We start from the raw sequence: 18,957 nt of genomic DNA on the forward strand, positions 1-18,957 counted from the left end.
GGCTCACCCCATGCAATTTGATTCCCATTTGTGCACCCTTATCTAAGAATATGACATTGAACATTCAGGCATGGGTGATTATTTTGTCTTAGCATATCCTGACTTCCTCTAAAAGAAAATGGGGAAGGTTGGGCCAAGAAGGAGTTGTACTGCAGGCAGTCCCACAGCTGGAAGGAGGGAGGCAGGACTGTGGAGTGCACCACTGAGCACTTCTACCATGCATGTCATCCTCTGCCTGGGATCCTATCCTTTATTCTTATCTGCGTTCCAAACAGTGCTTCTTCAATAGATTTGATCGCTCGTCTAAAAGTTTGGTTAATTCTAAATTCCCTTAACTTGTAATAGGTCTTTTAGGTTTTTAATGCTTCCTTGTAACACTTACACAGTTACTTGAGTTATACAACAAGACCGATTCCAGATACAAAAATACTGTGAGTACAAAAATATCCTTGAATTTTTGGCCAGAGCAGAGTTCAATAACGAAACCAACAGCGGATTCCCTCCTTTGAAGAATTGCTTTCAGATACAGAAAATGCTGAAAACTAACTAACTGTTCTGCAGAAGTGTTACCCAACACTCAGTTTAGTGAGAAAGGTGCACAGGGACAGGAGTAACTCAATGTGTCACAAATAGCCTAGATATATTTTAAAAAAAAAAAAAAAAAAAAGAAAGAAAAAAAGTGCCAAGTAGGATTTTCAATTTCTCATTTTTTATACTATTTCTTTAAATCTAAAATGAAGACCTAAACCCACCTGTTTTAATACTGAACAGAAGCAGAAACATTTCAGTTGGCCTAAAAGGTACTCAGAAGAAACCCAAATAAATGAAGGGCTAATGTCACAAAACTGCTCGATGACATAGTGGGTACAGGGTTCCTTCTTTATTCAATACCCAGGCAGTGCAGATACTCATCTGGGGCCAAGGGAACCAGATTCAATTCTTTCTGCCTGAAGTGAACTGAATCTACATATTCCACCTCCCAAGACAATGCACCAACCACTTCTGCAAGGTATTGAGGGACCACCAAACCTCCTAAGCCTACGCCATTCTATTTTGCATAAATAATTCAAATTCACTGGCATACTGAGTGCCAGCTAACAAAGCCCTTCCACTGCATGCATCCTTCCTCCCCATCTCTTTGTCCAAGGCTCAATGAATATTTCAAGTGAGAACAAAAAGAAGAGCAATGACAAAGAGACCCATTTGGGCCTCTCTTAAAAGGAGCTGGTGGACTTGAGTTCAGTCTCCTGCCCTAAATCAAGCAATGAGTATATCTGAACATGGACCTTTCACCTCTACAGGGAGCAGCTAATGAAACACAGCATGTTCTAGCTTACTTTTCTCCAAACAGCTCATAAAATCACCTCAAGAATCCCGACATCTGTCAGTCAGCTGCCAATCCCTTCCAGACCAACACAGTAACATTTACAAGGGACTTTAATGGGGCTTTTTGTTTGCAGTTGGTAAATACTGGAAAAAAAAAAAAAAAAGAATCTCAACAGCATTCAAACTTTTCTAAAACTGTTCTAAAAATAGAAGTGAAACATGGACTAAATTACTGTCATCTGTCTCCTACAAGAACTGCATAGCAGTACTGAGGCAAGAAATGCTCAGCTTGCAGGGAGCATCTGTAGTGGAATAACAGTCTGGGTAACAAAGATGGAAGAAGAAGTAATCAGAGCTGGGAAAACAGCAATCTCAGGAAGAAGAGCATCAGAAAAAAGTCACCTGTGAAGGTAAGAAGAGGTATTGTTTGAGCAGAAAATTGTTCCTTCAGACACTGCCCCAAAAGGAAACAAAGGTGAGAATGGTCATATGCTAGCAGCAGCCCAAGAATTTACTGATAGCATCTTATTAAAGGGGAGGGAAATGCCTCCCCTTCACCTACAGAAAAAAAAAAGGGAGCTAGCTTCTGATTTTTGAAAAGTTAAGTGTTATGTTCAGCTACACAGTGATGCCATTGATGGTTTTCCACAAAGGTACATTTTCATGTAGCTATACAATATTTACAGTATTTCAAAACTCAGTCCCAACAGTATGAAATGCAACATCTTCTTAGTACAAGCAAAGCCTAAAAGCAAAACAGTTTTTCTGTGTCTGTATACATCTATATCTCATATTTTCCATTCTATACGTATTATTTCTAGTAGTATCAAAGATAGAATTAAGATAAAACTTTTATTATTATTTTTCTTAATCCTTGGAAGAAGATTAAGATGTGTTCAAAGATAGGAACACTTCTAGTAGTACCAGCTGTGCTACATCCCCTCTTTGAATACACAGCTTTGAACAGAAACCCGTAAAATACTTTATATAAGCAGATATCATAATGCAGTAATTATGTATCTTAGGCAACGCGTTTGACGAAGGATAAAATAATAACTAGATGTTTTAGACACTAAGGAAATAACGCAAGGAAAAAAAAAAAGGGTGAGAAATTTGTTGTGAAAGGACTCTTTCAGGAGAGAAATACAGGTGAAATAGGGATCTATATAGTGCACTGTATTGCAGGTAACAAATGAAAAGTCATATAGGTCAAATCTGAAACGACATTGGTCAAATGCACACTACAACCTATTCCCATTCAAATACTGTTCTGAGATGGTCCAATAAAACTGCAACATTAAAGCTTATTTTAAATTGTCATAATTTTTCCTTAATTAATACACCAGCCGCGTGTGTAAAACTGACACACATATAGTAAAAAAGGAGAGACACTAAAAGCAAGTTTTAGTGGAGTTTGATACTCACCTCCTTCTCCTGACCCAGAGCCATTATCTGAAAAAGAAACAGAGGGGGACAAAAAAACAGAAAGTAAATGAAAATATTGCTTCAGGAGCAGCTGTTTGTTCAGGAACTTGTCACTGTAAAACATGACACAGATGTTACACTTCATGAGCCAGCTGTAAAAACAAACATTCCACATAAAGTCTGGCATCCTTTAATACAGTTTGTCCATGCTCACTGTGCCCTAGTCTCTCTCTTCCCTGTCAAGACAATTTTACTCAAGGAACAGCATCATTCAATACTGAAACTAACTTGCTTTCTTAGCCTTTTTTCAACTGTTAAAGATTCAAATTTGTTAAACCCAAAAGAGATGAAGACTACAAACTCTGATTTTGGCAATGGTAATTTTTTTTTACCCTCTGGCCCCAGGAGCGGTATGGCAAGGAGTAATGTATAAATAACCTGACTGCAGAAGTAGCTCCAGGAGAAAACTAGTCCTCAAAGATGACTTAAGTCACCTAATGACAAAATAACTCCTCTCAGCTGGGTCGATCACTTTGTATAAAGACACTTTAATGGCACAGTTACTTCACTGACATTTGACTGACTGGATTAGCATCTGATGAGTTTTTGACTTGATCCCATTTGCATTAGCAGTTAAAGCGTCAGAAGGACTTGAGCTTCCTCACCACCCCAGGCCAACTAACTCTACTTCAGAGCACTATGGAGCTGGCTAGGGATTTTGTATGTGCATCCCACTGGGCAGAACTCTGCACAGTCTTCAGCTAGCACAGCAGTAGGGACAAGCCCTAAACACATGTTCTGAGTCACAAACCTCCCTCAGCCTTTCTTGTTCAAAGGAGGAGAGGAGAGGATGCGATGGCAACTACTGTTAGTGAATTGTACCCCACCCCCATTAGCTTAGCTTCTCTGGAAGATGAGGAGAGAAGCACAGTTCACACTCTGCTCATCACACACCTCTCTTTTCATGCCTGCTTTGGTGATGGAGAAGGCAGCTGAATTTATTTCCACAAATCTGAAAGAAGAGGGAGGCCAGACAGAGAGAGGAGTGGGGGGGTTCTTACTTCCACACATGAGCTTGTTGTTCACATCAGAGGAAAGACCAAACTCTCCGTTTGCTCAGTTCCCTCCTCCGCTTTTCTTTAAGGAGTGATATTTCTAAGAATTCCCTCTAGTGAGTGGATAAAAGTGTGAAATTCCACGTTACTGGGTCACTTCACACATCAAAAATAATCTCCTGTCACATGGGGTATCAGGAATAGAGATTTGTTTTTCTTTTGCCTAAATTTTCCATTCTGTCCTCCCATACCACTACTCTGTGTCTAATAGACTGAACTTATTACTTCTCAGAAATTAACGCAAAAACCAGAAGGGTTCTTCTTCCATCGATAGTGACCCACTTTACTGACAAAGCAGACAATCCCATATGAAATGCCATTGTTGAGTCACTGAGAAATATGCCTTAAGATGTGGTATTGCTTCATTAAGAAATTTGAAGGAGTGTAATTTACTTATACGAGTTAAGTGTACAGGCTTATTTGTAGTGGTGAAATTGCAGCATAAGCTGTTTTGGGAGAGAGAAGACTGACGTACAAACATGGGCAAGTTCATCATGTAATTCATGTGAAAAACAAAGGCTAAAATGTCCCAAAAATGAAACCCAACTTGTTCCATGTTTTTATTTCCAGCTCTAACTGACTGCCTTCCCCTGTGTGTTCAGCCCTGAGGTGAGAAATACCGCTCAGCCCCAGCATGAGGAGCTCTGGTTGTAGCCCACGTGATGTGGCAGGGCAGATACCACCACACAGAAAGTACGGGCTGTAACAAGAGATTAGTGTAAATTTTAGAGCTGAAGCTCAGACCATCCGTTTCTACGGATCATGAGGCCCACTTGGCAGGACATCATAGCAACGGGATAGATCTATTCCCGCTTCTCAGGGTTTTCAGATCACAAGAAAAAAGCAAGCAAAAAAGAGAAGTGCCATCCTCTAGAACACCATATCTATTTTCAACTTTTCCCTGGAGCTGTGCTAGTATACCCTTATCTCCAGGGTAACCACGCTGGTGTTCCTGCTTTTTATTGAGCCTTGGCTAGATTTTCCCAAGCAGCTGCTGGTTAAAAGAGTAGCACTTTTTTCAAGTTTACTTGGACAAGCAACCCTGCTCTTTTCAGGCTCTTAATGAATTCAGGATTTCCAAAAGTGACCTCCATGCACCCAAGATCTGTCAAGAAAGATGTTCAAGTAAGCGAAGATGCTGAACACAAACAGCATTCCCCCAACCACTGGTCACTAATTAGAGAAGTAGTGACTGACCTCTGCCTTTATTTGATCCACCCTTTTCCAAGTAGACTATATAGACTAAGATCAGCCCTGCCAAAAATGGCTTGCGAGTGCTGACCTAATTGTGGCCTTCCAGTACCTGAAGAGAGACTATAAGAAAGCTGGAGAGGGTCTTTTTAAAAGGGCATGTAGTGAGAGAACAAGGGGGAATGGATTCAAACTAAAAAAAGAAGGTTTAGATTAGATAGTAGGAAGAGAATCTTTACTGTGAGGGTGGTGAGGCACTGGAACAGATTGCCCAGAGAAGTTGTGGATGTCCCATGCTTGGAAGTGTTCAAGGCTAGGCTGGCTGGAGCTCTGAGCTACCTGGCCTAGTGAAAGGTGTCCCTACCCATGGCAGAGGGATTGAAATTAGATGATCTTTAGGGCCCCTTTCAAACCAAACCAGATTCTGTGATTCTATAATTCTATAAAAATATGCTTATACACAAATGTGCAGGTTTCTGTTGCAAGCTCTTTTTATCCATGAAGGAGTTTCTGGATAAAATACAAAGAAGCAGTTGGATCAGGCATGGCATCTGAATGCTGTAAGCACTAGGCTACAGTCAGAATCCCCTCTTTTCTTTTTCTCTCTCTCTGAACAGGAGCCATTTCTGTACTGTGGGTCTGCTTTGGTGCAGAGGCAGAAAAAACTACCCAAACCCAAAAGAGCCTGCAGCCTCTCTCATTCAGGAGGGAGGTTTTCAAGTCAAAGTAGCATAAAATTGAATCCATTGAGGGCAACAGCTCCAAATTGCTAAGAACAAATAGGAGGGCAAACAGTCCACTGACAAATTTTAAGCAGACCCTTCCGTGAGCCACTCCTAAGAGAATAGTTTCTTCAGTCTGACAGAGATTCAGTGTTTGTTTCTAGTTCTGCAAATAGCTTTCCCCATCCTCTTATTTTTTTTTAAACTTAGAGATCCCAACACAAAGCAATGGACTGTGGGTTCCAAATATATACAGTACACTGAGAATCTATAAGTACAATCAAGTACTACATCATTATGTGGTTACATTTTCATGTGCAAATCTGGCAGCAGTCAAAATCAATATTAGGATCTGTATATGCAGTCCTGACATTTCAGCCATACACTCATTTTTCTAAACCTCCATTTTTAATGCCAAAAACTTGCATTTTGTTTATTCCTAAAGCACCTATAATTGACTCTTTTTCAAAAGACTGCTCATTTTAGAATCTCAGAAACTCCGACAGTCCTCAGACAAAGGAAATAAATATATAACTATGCTGCTATATCACCCATGTCTGTAAAAATTTAATCAAAATATTACCTGCCAAGAAATAGAATAATGATTTAGTGACTAAATCACTCAGTATAGTCTGTTCCAGTGCTGTAGCTTCAGAAGGTATCAATCCTTAGCAAACGGGAAGTATGAGATTCAGAGTCTGATGTACTTTAAATATTAAATAGTTGCTACAACACTAAGGGGGAATTTCATCCTACTGTTGTGGGTGCATCCCTCCAGGATGAAGCCTTGTTTTAAAAAAACAAAACTCTGACAGGAAACCACTACGTCTATACTTGGCTCCCCATGATGTCCTAGAACAAAGCATTTTCATAGCAAATTCAAAGGCACACAGTGAAAATTAGTGGGGGTCTACAAAAGATTTTTCAATTTGAGTATTTGATTCTCCATAGCATGTGTAACAGATCAGCAGCACAATTATATTGCCATCTTGGTGACCTACAATCCAACACAGGGCATGGAGAGGTTCCAGATGATGGCTTTTATCATCCGGTATTCTCACGTCACCCAAACTGCATCAGGCACTTGGGAAGCAGCAAGTACCATTCCAGTAGAGCTCTGCTGAAGCACTTAAAAACTGCACCAGTGCAAATGCAGTATCCAGCCTGAATCACACCCTCAGTTTCAGATATGTGTTTTCAGAACTTTCTGGACAGTTGTGTTTCAGCAAGTTTCTTATCTGCTACACTAAGTGCTAGAAATTTGGCTGTGTTTCCTGAGTTTTATGTAGGACTTAAAGAAAAGGAGATGAAAATTAAAAAAAATTCCCATACTATCTAACTTAGTAATTAGCTGCCAGTAACCTAAGGCTGAGAAGAATCAACTTTCCAATTTTTGAAATTTTTTTTCTTAGTAGAGTAAAACACATATAAAAACAAACACTTTTTGTTGCTCCCAAACATTACCTAGAATTGTTTTTTAATGAGAGAAAGAAACTTTCATGCTGTGTGTCTGTATCTTGAAATACTTTGGACGTGAAATGAAAAACCACTATTTACTTAGACATCCTTAGTTCAAACCTTCATACTTCTCGGATGTTGTTACAGGAATGTGTGAGTGCTCTAAAACTGCACTGCATTTTTTTCCTACTTCTGCAGCATCTGGTGATAATTTACAGGTGGGAGATTGGGAAAGAAGGTAGATTCGGTCATCTGCCTGAGGAATGCTGGGATTATGCGTCTGTGCTGGGCATAAAGCACAGGTTTTCTTTAGTATTACAACCAACAACAGAGATTGTTTTGGGCCTTAGTAAACAAGAGCCAAACCTCAGTATAGGTCTGCCCAAAGGCATTAAAGCAGCTGGTGAGAAACACAGCCAATCTGCATTTAAATGAGGTAGCTGTGGGACTGGCTGCAGCAAGGACTTGGCCTACGTACACTGCCCATGCATTTACCTTAATTTCCAGATAAGATGCTGGAGTTGTGAGTTCCAGGCTGATACCTCTAAATTGTCATTGATAATTAACCAACATAAAGCTACAAGGAGTGCACATCTGACCCATAATCATGCTTTTGGTTGCTGTATAGCCAGAACCTTGTTTAGGTTAATCCGAGTAAGTATTTTGTATCCGAAGATGAGGGATGTCCTAAAACTTAGTTTTTTTATATGTGTTATTTATGCACCCAAAGAATGCAGCTGTTGATGCTACTGAGTAATTTAATTTCATTGAGAGAAATCCAGCCACGTGTCTGGTCTCACCAGATTTGAATCTGTCCAGAGGTTCAGAAGACCTCTGGTGGCTGAAGTTTCTTTGCCCAGGAGCACGTTGTAATATTCCAGACAGTGAAAACCTGTCCTGTGTATTTTAAATGTGTGGAAAATCTATGCTTGAAGTGTGTAGAAAGACAAAAAAGGCCAGTCCATTGGAAATGTGAGGTAGCATGATTTTGTAAGTTATGCATATTTTCAATGACTGAAAGTCAAAGATGATACCTTGGATACAGGCAGAGTGGTAGTTAGGATGATCAGTGTCGCTTGCTGGATGTCACACTAATTCTGTATATCCAAAAAAATAAAAGTCCTACAGAAATTGCTAATTTGGAGTCCGCTCCAAATTTGCTGAAAGCCTTTTGATGAATATCAAGACTTCTTTATAAACACCACACAAGCATTCACAATCTATTTTCCCAGATAAAATATTTCAACTTTTAATGTTTATTTATTAACCTGTTAGCATATCAGAAGACATATCAGATTTCTTCTCCATGAAAATATTCCATTGCTAAAGAGGACATGGGGTTTCCACATTATTTTATTCTATGAAAAGCATAAAAATTATAATTGCTGGAATTAAGGGCAAAACTAAAGAGCTAACCATAAAACACCATTCATTAGTGACACAAAGTGATGTTTTACATACCAGAATAACAGGGTCCTCTTGATACCACTGTTATCTCTTTCTGATGCTTGCAAGCAGCTCTCCTGAGGAAGCATTCATTTTGGTAAGTGTCTCCATTTGATCCACAAACTGGAATATAGTTTGTGTGACACTGAAAAAGAAATTATAAAGTAACTCAGTCATACAAAAATTGTATGATTAATCTCAACTGCATATTAATATAAAGGAAGATAGGTGTGTTACTAGCACTAACTTATAAGCTTTTCACTAAAGGAAGATCCGAAATATATTAGTTTTACAGTATCACTATATGTATTCCTCTCGGATCACTGAAATAATAGTTCAACTCCATATGGACTGAACATAGGAATTCAGTAGGAAAGATTAAAAGAACAAAATAACTACAGTGGGATTTTGTAATGGCTACAGGGAATATGTCAAGCATCTACAATTATTTGAAGGATAAACACTGAGGAAGGAAAAAGCTTCTCCAAGATAATACAAGAAAGTATGACTAGGCACAGGGGGATGAAACCGAGCAGAGGAAAATTTAAGGAGAACAGTGCTTAAGGGGAGATTTGCTGACCTTTTTGGTCACAACAGTTTTACAAAGAAGGTGGAAAATAATCTTACAAAGGAGGTGGAAAACAATCACAATTCTCATTAAATTCATGAACATCTTGAGTCTTTTACTTGGTCAACAACTATAATAATGCCTTTGTATCACTATATTGAAAAATTTCAATCTAAAAGTTAGGAATGTTTTATACATTTAATAAAAAGAAAGGTAAAAAGGAAAAATTATCATTCCTAATAGCTTTCGCACAAGTTGCCTGTATTTTGCCATTTTCTGTCATTCTAAGAAAGATGTCTTAGAAAACCCTTGTACATATATTGTGCATTAAAATTCTGGGACCACCAACCTGCCTAACATCTGAGACTGCTGCACAGCTTCCTGCTGGAGATCCAAACCCTGCTCCACTGTGTGGAAAAGGACACATTGTTTGGGGGTGCAGTGGTAACTGTGATGTCAGACACCCTTTGCATCTTCAAAACTCCAAAGCAAAAAGAACCCAACCAAAACCAAAACCCAAAAAGGACTAATCAAATACACAGAGTATCCACCAAGTTTCTTAACCATATAAAGTTTATGATTAAACTGGTATAGTTCAACCAGTGAGTGCAGGCAGAAATAGCAACATTTTTTAAGCTAAACTGCCCCAAAAGGGCAAGAGTTTCTCCTACAAATTCCAAATGAGTCTCCCCCACAACAGTTCCTTTGTGCTTTGACATACACAAAGGTGAAGTATTCAATTTTTAAAACCTAATTCTGAAGGGTATTACCCTTCAATCCTTTGTCATCCTGCCACAGATGGTCAACTGAGAATGAACTAAGCAGGTACAGACAGAAATAAATCATGCTGCCAGCTCTGAAAATTATTTCTAACAGTTTTGTACTACTTTCCCACAGTGAGTAGCTCTCAGACATCCAACCACAGAGCTCAGTCCTGTCACATCTCATACTGAACAGTCATGTTGAGGGAATAATTAACAGGTGACTCCCAAGGGAGACAATACTTTCCAATAGATAATTCTCTGTTCAATCTTAAAGTAGCTGTGTGATATTCTGAAGTTACGGGTTTCTATCTTGAGGCTAGAAAATTAAAGACAAAGTGATTCCTTTTTTACAATTTGGAAAACCTTTAGCAATTTGGTGCACCACGGCCAGGAGTTCTCATGCAAATGTCCTTTAGAGTAGAGTTGTTTACTTGTAAGAAAATCCTCTAATACCTCAAATGACCAAAAGGGAGAGCATCCTTTCAAGGACAGGATATGCTTTTTACAGTGGACCATGGGAAAATCCATCTAGGCTCCATCCAATGCTGTGAGATTGATGAGGTCACAGCATCTGCATGGGTTGTAAGGTTTCCTCGCTATTTGTATTCCTTTTCCTATCTTATCAAAGCAGTGATCTTATTAAACTGTTTGTTGTCAAGTCTTTCTTACTGAGATTGAAAAAGAGTTCCATGATGTCTCTCTCACCTCACCTCACTCCACCCCACCTCACCTCCCCCACCAGTTCATAACACAGTCACTAGGTGTTGATCAGATTTTCTTTCAAGTTTTGTAAAACTCATCCAAAATACAGCAAAAGACCTTTCCAGAAGTTGATGAACATGTGATAACTCCCCTTTATTTACAGTGGGGGGAGATAACAGCACCTCGCTTTATGACTTGGCAAAAATGAGAAATCCTACAATATTTTCAGAGGGGTTGCAGCCTGCAGAGCTCTTGCTGCCATGACATTATAGCTGTTTCAGTGACAATGCTGAAATTTGCCAGCCAGTCATTACCAAACAGGTTCCTAGGAGGAAAAAATTATGACTTCTTGAAGTTTCAGAAGACTAAAGAGATCAAAGTGCTGCAAGGTCAGGAGTGCTGGCAGATAAAGAGGAAGAGGAAGGAGTGGTGACGCCTGGAAAGCAATCAAAACCTCTATGCATTTTCCTCAGTCTGAGGGAAGTTTGTTCAATCCTTGGCCCTAATTCAGGGAAGGCTGTGCATAGCTGTGCCCTCTGCTCCCCAAAATGCGCCTCTGTTGGGCAGCCAGGGCTGTAGCTTCACAGCCAGTGGCATTTCCCCTCCATCAGGAACACTCTCACCTAACTAGAACCTGGACTCCCAACCAACTTAATTATACAATTGCATTTTTCTAAAAACTGCAGTTTTAAGAGTGTAAGTAATGCCTTGCTGGATCAGACCAGTGGCACATTTATCCACATGCAGTGGATGTGATATTCCAGCCGTGAGGAATAGGAAACACACTTCAGAAAGAACAAGCTGATATTCCCACTTCTTTCTTTCCGTGCCTCTTCAGCTGAACCACTGTACACAAATATGTCTATTTCCTTTTCAAAACCTTGCAAGGTCAGAAAAAAATCAGCCAGCTCTCAGATAGTCTTGCATGTGGAGAAGCTAACAGTTTTGGGTAGATGTTTGCTGCCTGGGATATTCTGATGCTGCTAGTTGCAGGCAAATAATTAAGGTTGAGAGTTACAGGAAGAATTCAACCTGCTGTGTCTGAATAATAGAATATCTTCTCCTCATCCTTTGACTTCTTTCCTTAGAGTATGGGATGATTTTTTCAAGAAGCACAAGTAAACTTGCAAGTAGCTTAAAAACAATACTGGTTTTTAAAATGGGTTTTTCAAGACATAGTATCAGTTTATCACGTGGGCTAGTTCTTTTTTTCAGTCTTCATGACCTGGATATTAAGAAGTCACAAGATTTACTGCCTACAGAAAACAAATTAAACCTTTGCTTACCCTAGGGTTGCATTTCTTTTCCTTTTTTTTCCCCTAATCACTACTGAGCTTTGATTTTAGTTTTTTTGTAAACAAAAGTTAGACAGAGTGAAGGCTGATGAGAAAACCTATTCTCCTAAGAATTTTTTCTTTCTTTAAAAGACAGTTGGATCCCATTGTTTTCATGGAACAATGCCCCCAGCATAGGTGAACAGTACCACATCAAAAGCCAGCTCTGAAACACTGGAACCCCAAAACAGCATAAGATCATATACACATTGTTGCTATTCTGGTTCTCCTTGATTTATTATTTATCAGAAACAGAACACACAATTATTTTTAAAACACTGAAAGGCAGTCCATGCCAGGGTTGGCTGATAACATTGCCAGATCTTCCAGGTTGACTGTGAGTCTCATACATAATATTTGATACATTTGTCCTGGCTATAAGCTGTAAACAGAAAGAACTGCTGTGTTGTTTTTTCCCTAAAAAAAAAAGTTGGGGATGGGAAGGAAGGAAGGACTGCCACAATACTTATAAAAACTGTAAACTAAAGGCTAAAAAACTGATGAATCAAATAGAAATTTTATTTATTACTTTTTAAAAGTTCAGAAGACATTTTTATCAAATTTCAATTATTTTGTTTTCCCTGAGTGCGCCTAACTCACTGTTCTAATTCATAAATTCTATGATCGCTGGTGATCCTGTTATTATTTGATTTTATAAATGCCTTAAGATCTTTCAAGGTCTAATGTGCCACATTTAGCCACCAGCATAACATGGAAGAATTCTCCAAATACTGGGTATTAGACAAGCAATTCATAATAAGTATTGCCTTTGACTTATAAAGCTTCATCTGATGTGTATGACAACTCCTGGCTGCCCTGCCCCAAGTCACGTCCCCTACCACCTTGGGTCTTGGGGCACGATGAGTCAGGGTGGGGAGGCAGGAAGCAGGTGACAACTGGTGCTCCCACCTCTGCTCGTGCTGGTCGTGGGGCCATGGGTGCCTGGCAGGTGATGACCCTCTGTTCTTCCCCACCTTGGTTTCTGCCGCTGGCTGACTCACCAAAACTGTGCGGGGAACTAACCTGGAGGAAGCTACACTCTCCACTTGCTCCCTGAGCACACCCTGGTGAAATTCAGTCACACGCCATCCCAATCAGTGCCTCCGAAAAAGGAACTTATGGTTAGGCTCCATAAGCCTGTTGCTGAGGGAAATGTTTAAAGCAGTGATTCTACAGATACTTCAATACGCCTCAAAGATTTGTCAGAAACGGCAAAACAAAAAGGTGAGCGGCCCTTACCTGGAACTGACATGCACATTTCACACCATCGCCCTCTTCCTTGCACACTCCTCCATATTTACATGATGATTCATCACACACTCTTACGTCGGATTCCCTTACATTTAACTCTGAAAAAAAAATTAGAAAAAGGAGACAGAAAAAAAAATTTAAGCTGAGGGATTTTGAGGACTACCTTGTCCTTAAATCTTCTGAGTCCCCTGCTGCCTTCCCCCAGTAGAAATTAAAGGAAAAAAGCCAGAGCTGTTCCCTGGGGTGCCCTGCATCAGCTCTGTGCTGCCCCTGGGCTACTCCCCAGGGGTAGGAACTGCTTCCCAGTGGCAGCTTTGCCTCATTGGCACAGTGGCTGTGGCTAAATGCTGTTTACTAATCAAACAGATACAGAGCAAGCATGTGGTTATACTGTCCAAATTCCTTTCCGTGTCTCCTGTGACAGGGATGTCCCAGTACAAAACCCTTCTCCACAGAAGCTGAGTCTAGCCGGAGTCAAGACCTTCACACAAGTTATAGCCCATGTTTCTCACCCACTACCTCTTTTTTCTTTGCTCTCCACAAAGGTCCTGAGGAAGAAAAGCTAAATCAGAATTTTTCTGCCCAGTTTTCCAGTCTCTGCCAGAGCCACACTGTAATCCTTCAGACTAAAAATAAACCCAAGTGTGTTTAAACTATTATAATTTGCTTGCACTGTAGGAGCTGGAGTAATGAACCAGAGATGTGTGCCTCAGCTGCTGCATAAAAATATGGAGCACAAATGCAGCTCCCATCTCCATAACCTTGCAACAGAGGCACAGCCGGTACGAGAAAAACCAAGGGGCTATGCACACCAAGTGCATAGGCTCTAGATCCAGTGTAAAGGTTGCCTAAATGGCTTCAAGCTTTTCTGGGCATCACAATCCAAGGTTAGATTTAAAGCAGAATAAATATATTCTTTTAAAATAAGTGTTTGATTTGAACTATATACAGGAGAGCGCAAAAGAAGGCAACAGTAGGATAATGGAAGTGGTCAGTGTTATCTTAAATGTGACCATGTCAGGTTGTGTGGGAACAGTGCTGGTCTTATCGATTCCAATGAAAAGGTGAAAATTACACCAAGGGCTCTAGAAAATCCCCCTGCTACTGTTAAATGTGCAGTGATATACAAGGATATCATTCAGAGATGTCTGTGCTATAGCTCAAGCCAGAAACCTTCAGGACTCTATAGCAAGTATTATCCACTAAAGAGATCCATTGACAGGGGTGTGATTTAAAATAATGGCTGTGACTTTTAATAGGCAAGCCCTATCCAGAAAACTGGCTTAAAGAAAGAACTGAGCACCAGCCATTCAGAAATGGGGAAAGGTAGGTCAAAAGAAGAAGAAAATAATCCTTGCTGCCACTTTGAGTCTTAAACTGCCAATCACCCTCCTCCTCACAGCAGTGTCAGCGCTTTGGTATGACAGTGACAGACACCCTAGAAAACTGCTCCTATGTCTTTATGTAGCATTATACACCCACACATATACTTTATATAAATACATAAATAAACAATAATTACTGTAATAAATTTGAACATATGGCATATGCTTCTATATTTAATATAGCATTATTATGAAGGTTTTTCATAGCACTGAAGTTAACGGGATTACAGCTCAATGCAAAGTCCAATTATAAACCACATTTTTTTTTTCAACTGTGAGAATAAATTGAAAAACATATCGATTCTTTTTCCCCTATAGGTCCCTCATTCCCAAAGGCATAACTAAGGAGGGCAATGTGTGTAACGCTGGGCAGATAGGTAACCTGGTTGCCATCACAACCCTGTGTGTGTGATTGCTAATGTTATTCTTAATGTCACCGTTTATCAAGCATGACTGCTGAGTTGTAGGCACCAAGCTAATGTGACAGAACATTGCAGCTCTTCAATTTAATGTGTTCATAACTCGCTCCTGAAGGAAATGTCCCTTTCTTTTTCTTCATGAAGACCTATTCTACGAAGACGAACAAACTAGCAAAATTAATTAAGAGGAAACAATTGTCATATCTGAAAGTGTCCACCTTTAGGTGACATCACATTTGAGAAAATGCAATTATAAAAAGGAGTAACCATACAGACAAATTAGAGCATGAACAGCTTTCACAATCCTGTTTTCATCAGGTCAGGAAAATAATGAGATGCTAATCCCCCCTTCTCAACTCTCAATGGAGGTTGCTGGACTCAGTGCTTTGCAACATCCTACCTGGTACCCCCAGTCAGCAGAAGAAACCCCTTGGCAGCTCAGCTCCTGCCTGAATTCCTGAGGGTCTACACAATGTCCAAGTGCTAAACCAATGTAGTGCGGATTTTTCCTCAATATCAGTGTCCTCTGGTGTGGAGACGGCACACGAACACCCAGAAAGGAGCCTCTTCACCACAGTGGTGGGCAAGGGACCTCACTTTTCTGCAAAGGAGGGGAAGGATGTAGTGGGGTCAGAAGGAGACCCCAGCTAGCAGTTCAGCAATGGTTACTTCATTTTAGGAGTGGACTGTTTTTCTTTCCACAAAAATCATAAATACTGATTAAAAGCTTTATGGCATGAAATGAATGTTGTTTAGGAAAGGTCACGCAGAGACCAGGAGCCAGCATGATTTTCCAAAGTTGTCCAAAAGACAAGATACCTTGGTGACTGGCACTTGAACATGACAGATGAACTTTATTATATGACAGAATGTCACCTAATCCCTTATTCTATTCAATGGCAAACACCAGCAGCAGCAAAATCAAGCCTCCGACATGTGCACAATTGCATCTGATGAAATCGCAAGCACTGGGAAGCATGGTGGCCATAATGACTTCCACATACAAAAATGAATAGATGTGGATGGATGCTAACAGAGTGAAGAGGAAGTGCAGATGTCTCGCATGACTGAAATACGCTCTCTTTTCAGTGGATTCCCCACAGACAGAGAATTAAAGACGAGTTTCTACAATTATTTCTAGAAGAACAGAATCATTATAATCGTATATGAGAACAGACCTATGAGAGGAGAAAGAACACGTAGCAAACGGTTTAGGGTAATTTCTCACATGTTTCTTTAATGCCTATCACAAGTCATTTCCTAGACTTTTAGCAGATATAAATAAGAGAAAGCCTCAGTGTGATTCATTACGCACAGTGAGAATATGGTAGGTAGGAACCCATCAATTCCCAAGGGAAAATATAATTAGTGCAATTAAATCAGGCTTCCAAATTTATGATAAAATTAATGTCTACAGACCTGAAATGAAGTATTAAAAATGATTTGTTAGTATCCGTTCAGCCAATGTACTTCCTGGTTCTGCAATGACTGAATGGCACAAAGCAGCCTGCAAAGATCCACAGCAAGGTCTTTTAGGTTTGAGATTTTTTCTCTTTTGAATAGAATTCATTCTGTGATAATTTGATACATCACTAAAAATGAGGAAAGGCTTCTCTATTTTGACTCCTTTCAGAGAATTTCAAATACAGCTCTATACAAGTAGCTGGAGATTGGCTTTTTCCCTGTGACCTCAACGTGCATTGCTCTGAGGCTAAATTATAAGCTAAATTACATGCCAAAATTATGAACCTGAAGATGAAATCAAATTTGTAGCTTTAAGTATATCAAACATGCTGCTTCCATCTGGATATGTTGAGAATAAAGTAAAATCTAAGATGGGCAGATGTGTTAACTTTGCTTTTCAAAACTCATGTTTCTTCTGTGATTAGCAATAGTACACAGTAGTGATGAATGGATACTAAGGAACCAACAAATACCTTTCCCACATGAAAGTGAGCATTTGGGTTTAGTAGCAGTGCTCCCAGCTTTGTCCCTTTTGAATACTGAAGCTGTACCTGAGAAAAAAAATCTCTCTGCCTGCCTGCCTGTCTCTTGCTGTGGGTAAGGCCCCAACCAGGAGAGGTGCCAGAACTTGGCAGGCCTTTTGCACTTGGCCTATGGGTTTGGTAAAAGAGGGGAAGCAACTACCATCACTCGCATTAGAGGGAAAAGGCGAGGTATCTCACTGCTGCTTTCCTGTCTGCCAAACAGTTAGTTCTTTGTGAAGCCAAGTTTTAAATTAGGAAGTATGACCTCTCGTGGAGGTCATGTACAGACATGTACACACACACAGACCCAGGCAAGTTCATAAAGGGTCTATAACTCTACGGGTTAAAAGAACCCGGAAAATTGTAAGAACTGTAGAGTTGAGTCAACAGTGGCTTGGGAAAGGGCTCAGGAAAAGTTATGTTGCAAAGGATATGTTAGAGTCCACAAAGTCTACTGGAGCTAATGGTGTTTTGACTGGATGAGCTCTCTGGACCACAGTTGAGAGGTTAAAGCGAATCAAAATCTGATGAGTAGATTTTGGGAGTCAACCTTGTGACTCTGTTTTGGCTTTGGCAAATCAATGGGTTTTTTTCGTTTCGGTAAATTGTTCTGGTTTTGACAGATTATTTATAAATTAATGGAAAACCAAATGGGAGGGAAAAAACCCCTAACAATATCTTTCCCTTAAGGATTTTAAAGCTGAGGTGTTCACAACTACAATAATAACCCAAGTCTTAAATCTAACTCTTGAATAAAGCTTCATCTGCCAGTCACACCCTCTGCCCCACAACAAAGATGATAGCCAGAGCCAGGCCTTTGCCCCCACGGTTCCCAAACCCAGCCTGCCCATTTCAATCATGAAGGTGAGTTCAAGCGGCATCACAGGTAAAGAAAGTCACTGCAAAATAGATTCTCCAGGGGAGCGTTTTGAATGTCCCTAGGATACCTCTGCTCACCTCCAGCTGCCAACTCAGAACAGAACAGCACAATTCTCCTGTAAATCCTACCAATCCCGTGCAGACCTATGAGCATCCCAGCTGGTAGTGGTTTCAGTCACATTAGATTTTCGTCACCTACAGTGACTTTGACATTAGCTCACATGCACACATCTAAACATAAACATTTACATTTAGATGTCGTAATCTGCAAGCTCAGCCCCATCCCACTGCTTTTCGAAGTGCATCCAGAACAGTCATTCCTGCAGTAAGTCATGAAAATGCTTACAGAGCTGTTTCACCCAGGCTGTGGACAGAAGGCATGATTTTGGTAGTACCCATGTGTGATCTAGTTGTTCTGACACTAGATACGTGTTTGAAGTGAGGCAGTGTAAGTTATTCCCCTTTGCAGCAACTGGGTACAAATCTCACAGAAAAACAGAGGTTACAGCTGTATGCAACAGAACTTATTTCTATTTATTTTATTACAGGTCTTCAACTCCCAACTGTTCCTTCTGCACCAGTTTCCCTCCTTAGCCAATCTTTCTCTACAGCTGCTCCACTACCATTTCAGTGCTCACTTCAAAACATCAGAGAACATCAGAAACATCAGAAAACATTAAATAAACACACTTTTGCTTTGAAAATTGAATTAAGAAGTATAAGGGGAAAAAATATCTCTGAACTAGGTGGGTCCTTTTGTAAAGCCACTGTAGAAGTAAGGATCCAGCCCAGATCCTGAAAAGCAGTGTTTCCCTTACTGGCATTACACTACCCTAAGAGCAAGATTAGCTAAGGATATCTCCTTTTTCTAGAAACTTTGTGGCTTCTTTTAAGTACTGAAGAAGCCATGTGTTGGACTACTAGTTTGCACAGCAGAAATGTGGACAGGGACACAGATTTGGGTACACAGATATACACACAAGT

At 40.1% G+C, this 18,957-nt stretch overlaps 1 protein-coding gene across 1 annotated transcript in view; it reads right to left on the minus strand.

Moving 5' to 3' along the window:
• The window catches only part of TMEFF1 (transmembrane protein with EGF like and two follistatin like domains 1), a 116,987-nt gene that overhangs the window by 35,072 nt on the left and 62,958 nt on the right, over positions 1-18,957 (minus strand). Inside the window, exons 2-4 of the mRNA XM_027886856.1 lie at positions 13,291-13,400; positions 8,699-8,828; positions 2,752-2,778 (exon numbers count right to left, since the gene is read on the minus strand). Of these exons, the coding sequence (XP_027742657.1) occupies positions 2,752-2,778; positions 8,699-8,828; positions 13,291-13,400 (267 nt within the window). The remainder of the gene's footprint in view (positions 1-2,751; positions 2,779-8,698; positions 8,829-13,290; positions 13,401-18,957) is intronic.

The sequence above is a fragment of the Empidonax traillii genome, unplaced genomic scaffold (genome assembly GCF_003031625.1).
Source record: "Empidonax traillii isolate 1590-97213 ecotype Southwest subspecies unplaced genomic scaffold, ASM303162v1 scaffold196:size3368384, whole genome shotgun sequence".
In the NCBI taxonomy this organism is placed as follows: Eukaryota; Metazoa; Chordata; class Aves; order Passeriformes; family Tyrannidae; genus Empidonax; species Empidonax traillii.